This window comes from Pelodiscus sinensis, chromosome 1 (assembly GCF_049634645.1).
Source record: "Pelodiscus sinensis isolate JC-2024 chromosome 1, ASM4963464v1, whole genome shotgun sequence".
In the NCBI taxonomy this organism is placed as follows: Eukaryota; Metazoa; Chordata; order Testudines; family Trionychidae; genus Pelodiscus; species Pelodiscus sinensis.
This window is the reverse complement of record NC_134711.1, coordinates 179,347,750-179,363,754: the sequence shown is the minus strand read 5'-3', so window position 1 is coordinate 179,363,754 and position 16,005 is coordinate 179,347,750. Positions and strand designations below refer to the sequence as shown.

At 38.4% G+C, this 16,005-nt stretch overlaps 1 protein-coding gene across 5 annotated transcripts in view; it reads left to right on the top strand.

Annotated features, from left to right (window-relative positions):
- APP (amyloid beta precursor protein) overlaps positions 1 to 16,005 on the top strand; it is a 312,106-nt gene that overhangs the window by 54,365 nt on the left and 241,736 nt on the right. For all 5 annotated transcript variants that reach the window (XM_075910226.1, XM_075910216.1, XM_075910208.1 and 2 more), the window contains exon 2: positions 13,807 to 13,974. In XM_075910226.1, the coding sequence (XP_075766341.1) occupies positions 13,807 to 13,974 (168 nt within the window). The remainder of the gene's footprint in view (positions 1 to 13,806; positions 13,975 to 16,005) is intronic.

The window sequence follows — 16,005 nt, the reverse complement described above, 5'->3', positions numbered from 1 at the left end:
CCCATTCAAATGAATGCTGCTGTTGCACATTCAGTATAACAAATTCCTACCAAGCTTTGCAGTAATTCTGTTTTCTGAAGACCATACCTCATTCTTTGATTTTTGTCAATTGGTGTCTTTAAGCAGTAAACTTTCTTAGAACTGTGATTTGTATTTACTTTTTTGTTTGTAACGTGTTTATAACTTTCATGTTGGTGCTAAATAATCACGTTTACAAGCATATTGATCAAAAAACTTTGCAAAAGGTTTGTCATTCCAAAGACAACTTTAAATTTAAAAATCTGATTTGGTTTTATATACAAATTAAGTCATTTTAGAAAAATTGAGATTTTAATTTGAGTATATCGTGATTCTGGTATGGCCTGACAGATTTCGCTTGCATAGGCATTTTTCTCTTACAATTGTATTTTACTGTATTCCGCCTGCTGCCTGTGGAATTATCTGTGATAATTCTCTAGCATATAAAATTGTAATGGACAACCACTAGCCTCAGACGCTTTAATGCTAGTGGTGCACTTTTTTACCAGCTTAATGTGGTTTATACATGGACGACATGCTAAATGTTTGTGACCAATCAGTAAAAATCAGTTTTGTCTGGATCTGTCAGCTGTTTCCATAAACCATGTAGATGTACAGTGGTAAAAGTGGACACAGACCACATAAGTCAAATTTTAAGGCATCATTTTACCACTTCCTGTTGCATACTAATTTCAAGGCTCAGTCCAAAGCACACTGAAGTTTAATGGAAAGTTTCCAATTTATTTTAATAGGCTTTGGATTAGGTCCCCGGGCAGCAAAACAATGCTTGGAATTCTTGTTAGTGCCCAGAAACCATAAACTGTTTTGTTTGTCTTTTGGTGAGATCACTGATGTAACCGAGCTTAAGGGAAGTTCCCAGGATGGGCACCACCAGGGGGAGGAAAGATACTTGTCTCTCTCTTTTAATGATGGGGTAGTCAATGGGCAGATTTGGCCCACATTTTCTACTGCCAGATTGTTTTGAAAGCAAAATCTTTTCAGCTGCTCATTATTATCATTATTGTTGTAGTGTAGAAAAACTGTTTTCCTAGAGTCTGGATCTTGACTATATCTTGAGCAAAAATGTAGGACACTGAGAGAAATAGCACATAATCGCATTTGTCCCCCAGCCATTTCTCTTAGTAGAAATTTCTGCTGAACAAGTGGTATGCTCTGTAGTCTCTGGAGGTAGAAGGCAACTGCTAGGAGGGACACAGGATGGCACTGGCTACAGGGCTGATCCCCCCACTTAGTTCAGGGGAAGGCCAGGACAGCCCCACTGCCTCTGCTCCCAAGTCTGCTTCCCAATAAGTGCAGCCCAGGGACTAGTGGGAATCTGGTGCTGACAGCAGGGATTGCGCCCCCCCCCCCCCCACTCCTAAACTTATTGGCAGGGACAAAGGGAAGTGGAGCAACAGTGACCGTAACCACCTCTGCTCCCTCACCTCCCAGTCACATTGCTCCACTTCCTGCCAGTGAGTTCTGGGTCGTCCTTGTCCCCTCTCCTGAGCAACATACTTGGGAGTCAGGGGAGCACAGCAGGCTAGAGCTGCATGTCTCCACTTCCCCCCCTGCTGCCAGTGAGTGTGGGGGGTGGAGGAAAGGTGAAGGTGGGAGGAACAGAGGATCCTGGCTGCGGGTGTTAAGTCCCCATTAGTACCCCAGGCTGCCCGGAAGGCTCTGGCCCTGCCGACTGCTGGCTCCTTGCCCCGTGGTGTTTGGGAGGGGAAGCGTCCCCTTGTGCTCCCCTCACGTCACCAATGTCTGGAGGACAAGATTTTCTATACCAGCCTCAGTGGAAACACCCTGTGGTTTGTGGTGGTTGAAGAGTAAGAATCTCAAGATGTGATAGCCTGGAGTTTGTCCCTTCCCACGGCATATGCACAGTCATGTCAGGCAACAAGTGGAAGTCTTGTCTTTTTACTGTTGGGCATAAGAGGCTAGCTTTAGAGCAGTTAACTTAAGGGAAAAGTAAGTTTATGGCTGAACTGTCTCAGCAGGAAGGAGATAAACAGGGAAATGGATTTAAAACCATAAGGCATCCTAGTTAACGAGTCAGAAGTGCTGACTGCTGAACCCTTTTGAATGAAAGATTAGATGAGACACTGATGGTTGTTTATTTTTCTGAAAGCAGGTGCTATGCTGAATACATTATCTGAACTAAAACATGAGGTAAAATATTTGCATGCAGTTACTCAGAATTTATCATAGCATACTAAAAAGGTGACATGAAGCATATTAACATGTTCATGGTCAGTTATTAAGCAAGTGAGAGAGAGAGAGCATGAAGACACAGCAAACAGGTTATTCATTCGAAGAAAGAGAAGAAGAAACTTGAGTTTGATTGGTCTTTTTGAACAGGAATTAACTGGAATTGAAATTTGATGTGCTAGGTTGTTCTATGAAGATTTCATGTGATCTATGGGTCTAATTTCCCCCATTGTAAACCAAGCAGTATTATGGAACACAATGGAGGCAGTATTTTACTAGTCTGTTAGAACTGGTGAATCTAATTTAATTTAAATTGAAAAGTTCTTTGGTGCTCATATTGTTAGCTTTAATTGGTAATGAGTAAGGCTCTACTTGAATCGTGGGTCACTTGTGAAATAATTGTGACCGAGTTGTGGACAAAACATTAGAAAATCAAAGAAAAGTGATAATGGATTTTTGTTTTCAGTAATTTGCAAATATTACCAATATTTAAACATTCAATTATATATTAAAAATTCAAATTATTTGCAGAAAAGCTGATAGCAGGAGCCTCCACCATTGGACACACGGGAAAGACAGCAGGAGCTCCTGCTGTCAAAATTGCTGAGGCAGTCTAATGTTGCAGCATCAGCTACTTCGTAGTATTGAGACTTCGGTATGGCCTATTAGTAATGAGATGGGCCATTTTACCCCAGTGCAACAGAAACTGATTTGAAGCTGAATGTTTAATTTGAAGTCTTCAGAATTTTCTTTAATTGAGCTATAGGGTATGAGTGGGAAGGTTAATTGGGAAGTTCCTTGGTGTCAGGTTTTCATTTGATATATAAGTAGCGCACATTTATTAAAGTGTTTAAAGCACAAAGAAAACGATAGAATCAAAAGTAGTAAATGTAAACAAAGGAAAAAGTTCTGTTTAAATACAACATCACTACTGCTAATTAAAATAAATTAATGCTTACGTTGGAAGAAGTAGAAGTTGGACCTCCCTGGTCTGGCACCCTCGGGACCTGGGATTTTTCCAGACCAGAGGAGGTCATTTCTGACCACACTGCCACTGGCCCTTCCTGCCATCCCCCTCCCTCAGGTTTCCTGGTTCCTACTGCAGCCTAGCTCCCGCTCCTCCACCCCACAGCCCTGCTGGCCAGTGTGTGTCTCCTCGCCCTTGCATAACACCAGGCTCCCAGCTCCTCATCCTCTGTTGTGTACTGGGACTCTATGATCTTGAAACATCCATGGTATATCCGGACCACGGATGTTGCTGGACCAGAGTGTTCTGGTTTACAGAGGTGCAATCTGTATATGTAATGAATAGGTTGCGTCACTAAATTGAAATTTGCAGTGCATTTGGTAATAGTCAAGTCCGTGAAGGAAACTGTAAACTGAAATGTCACAAGAACACAAGAGCAGCAAATAGGATGTTGCAGTTCCCACTGTGATTTCCATGGCTAACAGTCTGAGAAATGGTATCGCCTTTCACTGAGGCTGAGTTCGGATGCACTGTGGCTGTGACTACGGCCTTCCATTTTCTGAACATCCAATTATAAATCCAGTTAGTTCTACTCTCCCCACCACAAATCTTTCCAAGGAACTTCAACAGAGATGTGAGGAATGAATGTGTGTCTAATATTAGAATATTATAATAGAAATAACTGACTTTCCCCAAAATAGCAGGGCTGTTAAGTTATGAAAAAAGGCAAGATTTAAAGTCTCTAATTGCAGTTTTGATCAGTCTGAAAAACAATAATAGAATACCAATTTAAATTATCAGTATTTTGGATGTTTTCCCACCTTTTCAAATATACTGATTTCAGTTAGAGTACGCAATACACCCCTCACTTTATATAGTTATTTTGATGATAAATATTCGCACAGTGAGTGTGAAAGGACATACAAATGTTTAGCATGTCTAGTATGGGAATTCCTGGCAATGCCAGCTTACAACAGTGCCATGGGAATGCCTGCTCTCACTTTCAGAGACAATTTAAATAGGAAGTGGGTAGTATTAATCCCTGTAAATGTAAACAAACTTGTTTGTCTTAGTGATTGGCTGAACAAGAAGTAGTACTAATTGGACTTGTAGGAATTTAAATATTTATATTGTTTTATTTTGAGTGCAGTAATGTGAAAAATTATTGTTGAAGTGCAATTTACAAATGTATAAAGAGATTTCACTACAGTACTTGTATGTGGAGATTTGAAAAATACTATCGCTAATTTATGGTTTTTACATGTCAATATTTGTAATAAAAATAATGTAAAGTGAGCATTGTCCACTTGAATTCTGTGTAGTTGAAATTAATGCATTTAAAAACATAGAAAAACATCCAAATGTTCATAATAAATTTAAATTGGTATTCCATTTTTCATAATTAAGACTGTGATTAATCACGACTATTTTGAAATCTAGTTAATTTGTTTTGCACTAATCATTTGAGTTAAATCATTTGAGCCCTAAAAATAGCTATTACGTATTACAAGGAAAGAGTGGGGAAAACCAGTGTTGGGTATTTTTTCTGCTTTGCAGTTAAAATTTTTGTATTAAAGTTCAGAACTGCACAAAGGTTCTTTGTCAAAGTGTCTCCAAAGCCAGGGATAGATTTATCCCCTCTTTTCCTTCCTTGACTTGTGCTCCAGATATGACCTGCCCTTCTGGAAACATTTGTTTACACCATAAAGAGGGTTGTGTAAAGTGGATATGGGTGCTCTTCATAAGCTACCTGCAGTTTCCCCAATAAATATTTTATATACTTTTAGCCACTATGAATCACACAAGTTACAGGCTAATTTGCATTTTAATTAATCTGTGTTTTAAATTAAAATCAGTGTATTATGTCTTAAACATGATCCAAGTTGTAAATCATTACTTATGTCATTTTGTTTTTCTTCCAGTCAGGAAAAAATCCGCACCCACCCATCCCACTAATATTGCTCTTCTTTGATTTATCTAATCTCATAAAACACAAGCTATTATATGTGCAGCTTGTATGTTGAGATCAGCAGCAAATGTCTAAATAGAAAAAGAAACAGATAGAACACAGATAATTTTTAACATTTTACTGAATTCTTGAAGTATTCATAAAGTAGGGATGTAAATGAGTAGTCGACTGTACGATTAACCAATAATCGTTGGCGAAAAATTCATGCTGTTCTTGACTATTTTATTACCCTCTATCTAACATCCTTATCATAGACTCATAGACTTTAAGGTCAGAAGGGACCATTATGGTCATCTAGTCTGACCCCCTGCACACTGTAGGGCACAGAATCTCACCCACTCTCTCCTAGAATAATCCCCTCACCTATATCTCAGATATTGAAGTCCTCAAATGGTTTAAGGACCCCAAGATGCAGAGAATCCTCCAGCAAGTGATCCGTGCCCCATGCTACAGAGGAAGGCGAAAAACCTCCAGGGCCTCTGCCAATCTACCCTGGAGGAAAATTCCTTCCTGACCCCAAATATGGCAATCATAAAGACCAAAGAAGAACTCTTGAGCAAATCTTTAAAGCATGTCTCTTTCACCAACATAAGTTAGTCCAAGGTGGTCATCTGCCTTGTCTCTCTTAATAACTTAGAAAATCGAGGAGTCCTGTGGCTGAATTATTTGGGTATAAGCTTTGGTTGGTAAGAAAAACACTGTCAGATGCATGACCCATGAAAGATTTTGTCCAAATAAATGTTAGTCTAGAAGGTGCCACAGGACTCTTGTTGTTCATACAACTAACACACAGGTACAGACTAACACGCCCAGCTACCCCTCTGATGCCTAATAACCTAGAACCAACATGGTGCTCTCTGCAAACAAGAATTTAATATGAAATTTAAATTGAGGAAGGTCCTATGAAAACTTAAGAGCAAGAGAATTCTTCTCTAAACTGCATGATCCTCATGAAATTAAGACTAATTTTACAAGTTTATATGGTAGAAATTTCATGACGCAGAATATGGAAACTCATACCCAATATCTATCATGTGACAATAAACATCTGTAGTGCCATAGACTGGGTATGCATACACGCCAGACAGAAATACAAAGCTTTCTGCATGTGTGTGTATGAAATACAATATGGTACAAGACAGCTTGAAATATAATCCTGTCATTTTTAATGGAACTAGAGAGACATTGAAATTGAGATGTTTAAATTTTATTTATATAGCATTTAAGATTTGCGTAGCATTTAAGATGCTTGTGTTCCTAAAATGGAACAAAATTTGCATGCATCTTCTGCTTCAAAATCTTTAAAAAATGTAAGCCAAATACTATCTTTCTTAAAGTGAAATTGAAAATAGTAGCAAGCTAGTGAAAGACAGAATTATACTGAGGTTCCTTTTCCTGGCCATTCTCTTCTTCTCCAAACCTCTCCTTAATTATGCTATATGAAAGTAGTCAGCATTATGGAATCCCAGTGGTAATTCCTATTTTCCTTTTCAAGATGAATATTCAGTGGTAATTAGAGAATTCTGTAATAATGTGGATTGTGTTACCCACTTGGACATGATTAGTAAAACAATACCCCTGTTCATGAATTCTAATGATTCAAGTATCACAGGTGACTGTGTCAAATGTGACAGATTTGTAACCTAGATACTGAGGCAAGTATTTGTGCTTCTCCTGTGAAGAAGCCTGTGTAAAATGTCCAGGTCATCAAAGTAAAACACATTTTAGTGCATTATTCCTAGAGATGTGATACAATTTCCTTTTATCACTGTTTTGGTAGAGATAAATGGAAGTCATTCCATAGTTGGCATGAAATATGAACGTCAGTAATTTACAGAGAATCTCAGCCTTCCCAATCAACTTTTCTTGCAAGGTATCTTTTTTGTTAAAAATAATGAATTTACTTCATCTCATACAATGTGTATTAGGGAAGTTCATGTTTGTTCTAGTTCCTTTATGAAGCATCATGCTTTTTTTTTTCATTTTTCTGACAAAACTAGAAATTTAAAAGGAGTATTTTTGCTATAGTTCATTATTTTTCTGTCTTAACCAGTGTAAAAATTAAAGGTGGTGATATAATTAACAATTCTCTTTGAAATAGAGGTGTGTCTTTTTTCCCCTGGCTAAAACAAGTCATGAACACTGACTCATTTAAACTGGCATAGTTGTACTAATTCTTCAGTACATATACAGTTAACACCAACATTATCAATGCGTCTGAACTGTAGATCATAATCATGAATATTTTAGATGTATAGTTTTCAAAGTTAAACTATGCTTTAATCTTAAAGAGGGATCTAAAGGAAGGGATGGATTTTTATTGAAGTGGCTTCTGTCTGGTTAAGGGCATATCTAGAAGGATTTGGCAGAGTGCACTAAAAGGGGTGTGATATGTGAAGCACTCTAATGTGTAGTGCTCTAAGTGCCCTGTAGAAAACCCCCTGGTGCTCTAACTAGTATTTAGCTCATGTTGAACATAAATTGGGTACCTTTTAGAATACACCAACAGGGTCATAACTGGGCTTCTAGACTGTTTTAGAAATTACACGCCTCTGGTGCTCTTTGCTGTGCAGTGTAGGCAAGACCTAAGATGCTACTGAGCCTTTAAATTAACTTTGTTTTCTAAATACATGGATCTGAAATAGCATACTTGACCATTTCAGATCTTTGTTTAAGAAACTACATTGTTGAGTGGTTATCTTCTATATGCCTCCTGGTAACCTTATAACACACAAGCCTCTCGTCTTCACTGATAATCAGCAAGTAGGTTTATCCTTTTGTGTTTTCAATATGGTATAGGTGAAATTTGCAGTTGAATATGAAAGCTTTTACAGGTAGTCGTATTTCAATCAGATTTCCTGTAGGACCCAAATTCAAAACACTTCCCAGTAAAATATGGTACTCTAGTTCAGCATTCTCTCTCATTTTTTTTAATCCATATGTGGAATCAATTTTATGTGCACTGAGGCATGTATAGATGTGCACCACCAGTATAAATACATGCTGCCCACTGAATGTTCTGCTAATCAGCTGGGTGACATTTGAATTTCTCCTGGGTGGCTGCATAAGAGCTCCTTTTACAGGGAACACCAATCTAGTTTCTTAATCCAAATTTTGGATTATCCTGATTTCTCATCTTCATCTTTTCTATATACTATGGTATTCTCTTGTATTTAGAACTAACTCTGCTGATAATACAATGGTAGTAATTTCTTGAAATACAAGAAGCTGCTGGCTTTTCCTAAGTATTTTACTGAGTATTTTAGTTTCAAGAAGAATTTGCAATAATATCCACATTTTGTGTATGTTTAGCGGTGGAAAGAGATGTGTGAAGTCTGCGGTTGGCTTTACTAGGGATGTAACAGTGTAACTACTTAAATGGTTAACTGGTAAGAATGAGCTTTGTGGTTCCCATAACGGTTATATGCCAGCTCCTAGGCCTCCTTCCAGGGAGCTGGCTGCCACCCCACACTACTGGCTCTGGATCGGAGCTTGCAGTGCAGGGTGGCAGCCAGCTTCCTGGAAGCAAGCTGGCAGGTACATGCTGGGAGCTGGTTTAACAGCTGGCTTCTGGAGTGCACCAGGTCCTGGGGAACCGGCTACTGCCCCACGCTGTGGGCTATGCACAGTATAAGCTATATCCTGCAGAGTCTGCGCCATGGAACTGTGTAACTGCTAAGATGTTGAATGGTTACCTGATTAACCACTTTTTAACATCCCTAGCCTTTACTAGTATTAATGAGATGTCTGCTGACTCTCGCTGATTTTTGAAGAAAGATAATGATTGAGTGGTGAAATGATAGGGGATGCTGTTGCTGGTGCCGGAGCTGCCTCTGTTTGCAGCAGCTAGCCCTGGCTGCTGCGAACAAGAGCTGATGTTGGAGCAGACTTACTGAAAATCAACATTAATGGACTAATGAGCTACTCAGCCAGCTCTTTGAAAGATCTTGGATGCAAGTTACCTGGACCTGCTATTTTAAAAATATATAACTTCAGTGTCTTCTAAAAATGAGTAGTCCTGTGGCACCTTTGAGACTAACAAAAATATATAGTCCCATGAGCTTTCATGGGTAAAACCCACTCCCACTCATCTGATGAGGTAGGTTTTACCCATGAAAGCTTATGAGTCTATATATTTTTGTTAGTCTCTAAGGCTGTGTCTAGACTACAGGGTTTTTTCGAAAAAAGTGACCTTTATTTAAGAAAACTTCACCTGCGTCCAGATTGCCACCGCGTTCTTTTGAAATTAAATCGAAAGAACTTGGCTTTTTTTCGACTGCGGTAAACCTCATTTTAAGAGAAAGAATGTCTTTTTTTGAAAGTTATTTGTCTGCAAACAGGGTGTTTTTGACTGCAAACAGGGTGTTTCTTAAAGAGAGCATCCAGATTGTGTCAAAAATGAATACGGGATCTTTCGAAAAAGGGGTTTTTTTTCTTCCAAAGAACCATGTCTAGATGGTGCTTTCACTTTTGAAAAACCCTCTTTTGAAAAAGTGCTCAGATGCCATTATGTAAATGAATCTTGTGATATTTAAATTCCTGCTTCATTTGCACTTTCGATTTGCCGAATTTACATCCCTTTTTTGACAGAGGGATGTAGTTTAGACATACCCTATGGTGCCATCTAGTAATGGATCAATACCGTTATTAGGATTCTTATTTCCAAATATGTTTTTAAATATCTTGTTGTTGTCCTTAACTCTATTAGCCATAGATTTCTGCTTGGGTCTCTTTGCTTCCCTTAAATTCTTTTTAGAATTCCTGTTTCCTGATTTATATTCATTACTGTTAACTTTCCCTTCCATTTTATTATATAATATTTTTGTTATTTTAAAGCTGTCTTTTTTAAGCCAGATGAGTTTTTTAATCAGCACAGCCTTCTTTCTCAATGACTATGATTTTTGGGATCATGTTCTTAAATGATTCCTAGTTATCATTCTCATTTTTCTGATTAAGTTCTTGCTCCCAAATGATTTAGCCCATAATTGTTTTTCAGCTTTGTGAAACTGTCCCTATTATAATACCAGATGTTATTCTGTTTGCGCATTTTAAATGTTAATTAAATCCTAATCACTTTACCTAAGCTACCATTAATTTTTTGTTTTGCGATTAGTTCCTCTTTATCTATGAGGACAAGGTCTAATAAAGAATTCCATTGTGTGGGCTGCAACATGTTTTAAGTTAGGAAATTATATATAATGTTTAGAAATATCAAGCCAGTTTTAATACTGGCAGCATGAGACCTCCAGCGTATGTAAATTGAAGTCACAATTTAATCTTCCAGGGATTTTCCCCCCCTACACATGAAAGATAGCCACTTAATAAGGTGGTCATCCTGTTCCCTAGTGAAATGTAGTGATCTGAGGCAGGACCAAAACCTTCTATCCTACACAACTGATGTAGCCAGTGATTCAGTTTTAGTCGCATTTAGAAAATGTTACATAGTACACTGGCTTTTCACCAAGTTTAGAGTTCCTTTAAAGTGTCTGGGGACTTCAGAATGGCTAAAGATATCAATTAATAATATAAAATTATGACTAGCAAAACTCTTACTGGGTGAGAATCTTTTATTGTCACTAGAAACGGTTATTTTCTTTCTATATACTTCAGTGTTCCCTTTCATATGAATTGGGATAGTAGCTATGCAGAACTTAAGCACTGTGTCAAAATCTGAGACTTAACTCTAGCTCTTTGTAAAAATCTCTTCTGTTGTTATACTTGCTATGCTGTTGAAAGTAAGTTACATGGTAAATGAAGTCCACTTGGGAGTTATTTATGGGTGATACTGTGGGCAGAATTGGCAGTTTGATGTTTCTTCTGTGGTGTGCCACGTTTTTAGATGCCAATAACAAAAGTGTTGCTATGTATTTAAGAAATCTAATATTCAGGGTTTGCAAAATACTTTTGACTCCTCCGAAATGGTGAGTAGGAAGTCTCATGAGTAATGAGTGAGAAATGGCAGCAACAACTGCAATTAGTATACTAAAAATGGGCTGGACCATTTCAGAGCTGCTGTTCTGAAATAACTGGGCTGTAGTGAATGACAGGATGTCTCACCATTTATTTACATTTTACTGCGGCTTAAAAAGTTTCTCCAATTGTACTTCACCAGGGCACTTTGCAGGCAAGGAAAGGTAATCTGTTAATGGGGACCTAAATAATGAAATACACAAGATCAGTTTCAGTGTTGTTTGAAATTGTGGTTCACACTGAAGGCTCCATGGTCTAGTGAACAGCTTGCTCATCTGGGACTTGAAACACCTAAATTCTGTTTTCTCTGCCACTGGCCCTCTGGAGTTGCCTCTCAGTGACACAGTCTCCTATCTCTAAAATGGAATTAATGATATTTAACTCCTTTGTAAAACACTTGAAAATCTAGTAATGTAAAGCAGTATTTGAGAGCTAGGTGCTATTGTTTGTTAAACTTTTGGGCCTCCATTATAAGAGTCTTCTCAATTAACTCTGCTTAGATAAGCTATGTGGAACAACAAACACCAAAATGATCTGGAGGCACACTAAAAATAAGGGAATGTATATAGAGGAGATTATTTGGAAATCTCTTCCTTCATCCTAAAGCAAAAGTTGGAGGATAGGAATAGCTACTAATTGTAGCAGGTTCAAGCAAGGGAGAAAATTTTTATGTAGGTCTGGTTTCATAACAGCCAGCTTCTTCTTTTTTTTTTAACTTGTCTGTACTGCTCCACAGAATAGAAATGAGCATGTGATGAAAGTCATGCCTTTGAACATGAATGAAAGTGAGCATGAGGGCAATGAAAGCCTCCAATTTGTATCTGTATATGAAAAACGTGGTTGCCTGAATCATAGCAACTGCAGTATGGTGAGTCAAAGAGTCAGCCCCTAAATGTGAGGGCCAGTTTTAAAAAAGGCTGCATGTCTGATTAGTGCAAATATCTGATAAGATGTGATGGAAAAGTCAGTTGTGAGCGACAGAAGGTATGTTAGTCTTTTTGTTACAGTCACGGCCCAGAACTTTCATAGGAAATCTGTCTTCCATTTCGGGCTTCCCTCTTGGTGACTGGTTAATTTTTCAACCGCCTAATACTTAGCATGCTGCTCAACACAGATGCTTAGATTCATCCGTACTCCCTGCTGGAAGGTAATACCCTCTGATGCTGATGTTAGACATCTGTTTCCATTGTACTCTTGCCAGAGCTTGCTTTCAGTTAGTAACATTGTGGTTAATGTATCCGCTGATTCTTTCATTTCAAACAACTGATTTATCTACTCTTACATGGTTTCATTGCACATTCAGCATCTTGAGGATGATTTCAGCTGTGAAGAGGTTCAGTATTGAGTTACTTAGAGACAAGTTCTAGATGGAAGGCTGTTCATAGAGCATATGGCAGTCTCTGAAAGCACTGGTTTATAAGACGTTCAGAAATTCTTGGAGGTTCATATGCTACCTGCAAGTAAGATCCCAAATAGAAATTTTTTAAGATTCCACAGACCATCTTTAGCTGAACCCCATGAATAGTTATATAACAACATTAAGGTGTTTTGTTGTAGAGATGTTGATCGGTAAGCATACTGGTAAGAATGAGGCTTACCTGTTAACCAGCCTTTGCCAGTTAATTTTGGTGATGGTCAGTCGCCCTGGATTGGAGCAGCCCCTGCTATGGTTGGGACAGGTGGCAGGACCTATGTTAAAACAGTTAACCAATTAAGCACTAGCCTTTAATTGGTTAACTGTTTTAACATCCCTATTTTGTTGTGATTATTGAGTATATATCAAATCTAATAGCATCTACACAACTGCTTGTACAAGTGACTCCCTTCAGCAATTGCACAGGCATTGTGTGGTGGTGGTATTGATTGTTGTTTGTCATTTGTACTCCAGTAACATCTAGATCTGTGATGTCCAACATACTAGCCACATGTGGCTCTTTTGCCAGTTGAGTGTGGCTAGTTTACTACAGCAGTAGCCACTATAGTACCTACTGCTTCAGAACTGGTTGGACACCATGGACCTAGATGATTCAAGTAGGCGGCGGCGGCCCTATGGTACCAGGCACTGTAAAGGCATTTTGGCCTTGTCCATGATAGGATAATAAGTGTATTTTTTAAATGTGTTCGCTAACGCATTTTAGCTAGTACATTTTAGATGTCTTGTGTAGACATAGTAAATTATATTTTAGAAACATCGGTAGGAGCTGGGATTCACCTCTATTATATTTAGTATATTTTAGTGTATTAGCATCTACAAAAGAGTTTAAAAACGTTAGTTTAAATAGAGCTGATTTAAAAAAAAACCCCTGGAAATTGTCAATGAAAAATGGGCCAAATTTTCAAGGAAACTTTCCCCATTTTTGATCAGCGGAAATGAAAACATGTTTGTTAACCAACATATCTTAACAACTCATTGTTTATCCTAGTGTAGGCAAGCTTATAGTGAATGTATATCTCTGCCCCAAAGAGTTTTCAATTTAAAACCTCTCATGTCTTGAATTTGTGTTGAATTACTAAAAAGATTTTTGTTTTGATCTCTCAAATCTTAGTATATATAACTAGTTACATAATTTCTGCCTGGCATGGTTAAGCACAAGTTATTGATTCTAGTTCACTTGATCTATTACCACCTTTGAATGAAGTTTCAATCATTAATAATGGTATTCTTCTCCAGGTGCCTACTGATGGAAATGCTGGCTTGCTGGCAGAGCCCCAAATTGCCATGTTTTGTGGCAAACTCAATATGCATATGAATGTTCAGAATGGAAAATGGGAATCTGACCCCTCAGGGACCAAGACCTGCATTGGAACTAAAGAAGGGATTCTGCAGTATTGCCAAGAGGTAAGTTCCTAGATTAACAGAATGTGGTTTTTTCATGCAAGTAAATAGAACTTTTGTTTAAAGATTGAGTCCCCTGGAATTTTAGGCCAGGTCTACACTGGCAGAGGAAATTGATGCAAGATATGCAACTCCAGCTTATGTGAATTGCATACCTGGAGTCGATATCCTTTGTATTGATTTTTTTTTTTTACTTCCCTAATTCCTCACAACTGAGGAGTTCAATGGCTGATGGGGGCACCCTCAGCGTTCGATTAGGTGGGTCTTTACTGGACCGGCTAAATGTACCCTGGAGCATTGCTCTTTCCAGAAGTGTAGATGTGCTCAAGCTGTGCTGTTTTCTTTTCCATTGCCTTGCCCTTTCATCCCATTTTAGGAGGTTCTCTTCAAAGCCTGTATACCCTGCTCCAATTGGCTGAAGAGACTATTTGCAAGTAATGTACAGCACTCTTCCCACTGGGGCTAATTGCATTCAATGTACAATGAATTCATTGTTTGCAAAGCCCTTTGAAGATTAAAAGTGCTGAAGAAATGTTGCTTATCGCCATGAATATCCTAGTTCCTGCTAGGCATGTTTTGAGGGATTGGATTGTGATAACCTTAATGTCATTGGAGCACTCCACAAACCTACACCAGGTTAACCCACACTTACTGGTTTCTGTGGCACAATAAATCATTTGAGGATTTTTAGTATAAAGCTGGTGCTGCAAATGAGGTCACAACAAATGATTTGATGTTGGAGAGCAGAAATGTATTGTCCACTCGCTCCAGTCCTGTGAACAGCTTGCGTATCTAATTTTGTTTTGCCCCATGCTGTGGTATTATGATAACCTTGCACCAGTGTATGACAAGTGGAAGAGAAAATGAGGTTTTATGCCATGAAAGAAAAGAGCACAGCTTGAGCTACTGTTTTAATCCCTCTGCCTTCTCATCCAGAGTTCCTTTTTTTAAAACACAGGCCACTGCCTTCCCCCTCCCCCCCAAAAAAATTTTGAACTGCTGTCTTACTCATAAATGCCATACTAATTCTTTCTGAAATTCCTCTCTAAAAAGCAAACCATTTCAGTATTTGAATCATCTTCAGTACTCTGATCCATATCTACTTACCTGTCAGATGTTCTTTCTACTCCTTGCAGTGATTTTTCTTGGTGTATATCCTTGATTAAGGTGTGTCAAATGACTTGGCTTTGAAAAGCATGGGCTTCATATCTGTGTTTTCAAAAACAACTTTCAGTCTTCTCTTGGCTTCCTTGGGACTTGTGTTTAACCAGTGTTTGTTTATAATGAACCTATTAAAAGAAATTTCAAACAATTAGGAAAACAAAAGTCAGGCAATGGAACTACATCAGATATTGCCCACTAGGCTACAAGTCCACAAAAGTATTAAGACTTAAAACAAGCTAACAGAAAATATAACTTTTTAAAAGCAGTTAACAGAAATAATACTATTAGGAAATTTCAAGGCATAAATATGCAGTGGTCTGATGCAGTGCTCCCTCTAAGCAGCAGCAGCACAGCTTCACAGGTGATTCATCAGCCCCACCCAGTCAGAGGCTCAGGACTCCATGCAGGGAGCTGACTGACTGGGTGGGGCTGTTTAATCACTTGTGAATCTGTGCTGCCATGCTGCTTAGAGGGAACACAGCCTGATGTCCTAGTTACACATGCTAAGAGAGATAGTGAAAGGCTTAAAAATAGAAACATGGAAAGTGGAAGTTGACAATAATGGAAACAAATTGAATTTTGAAGTCCAGGGTGGTAGAATATATCAACAACATTTTAAAATTAAAAACTACTAGAAGTCAAAACCAAGGTACTTATGGAGAACAGAATTACACTAGTTAGGCTGTATTTTATTATCCATCACTTTGTGCCTGGAAAAATAGAGGGCCAAGACAATGGGTAAGCTATGCTTTGCAAATCCAGTGCAAAGTTGCTGTGTGTATACTCACTACACATATTACATGCCCCTTCAGAGGTAAATTTAAATCCAGAGTCCTCTAATCGTGTGCATTCTGGTCCCAGGGATGAGGC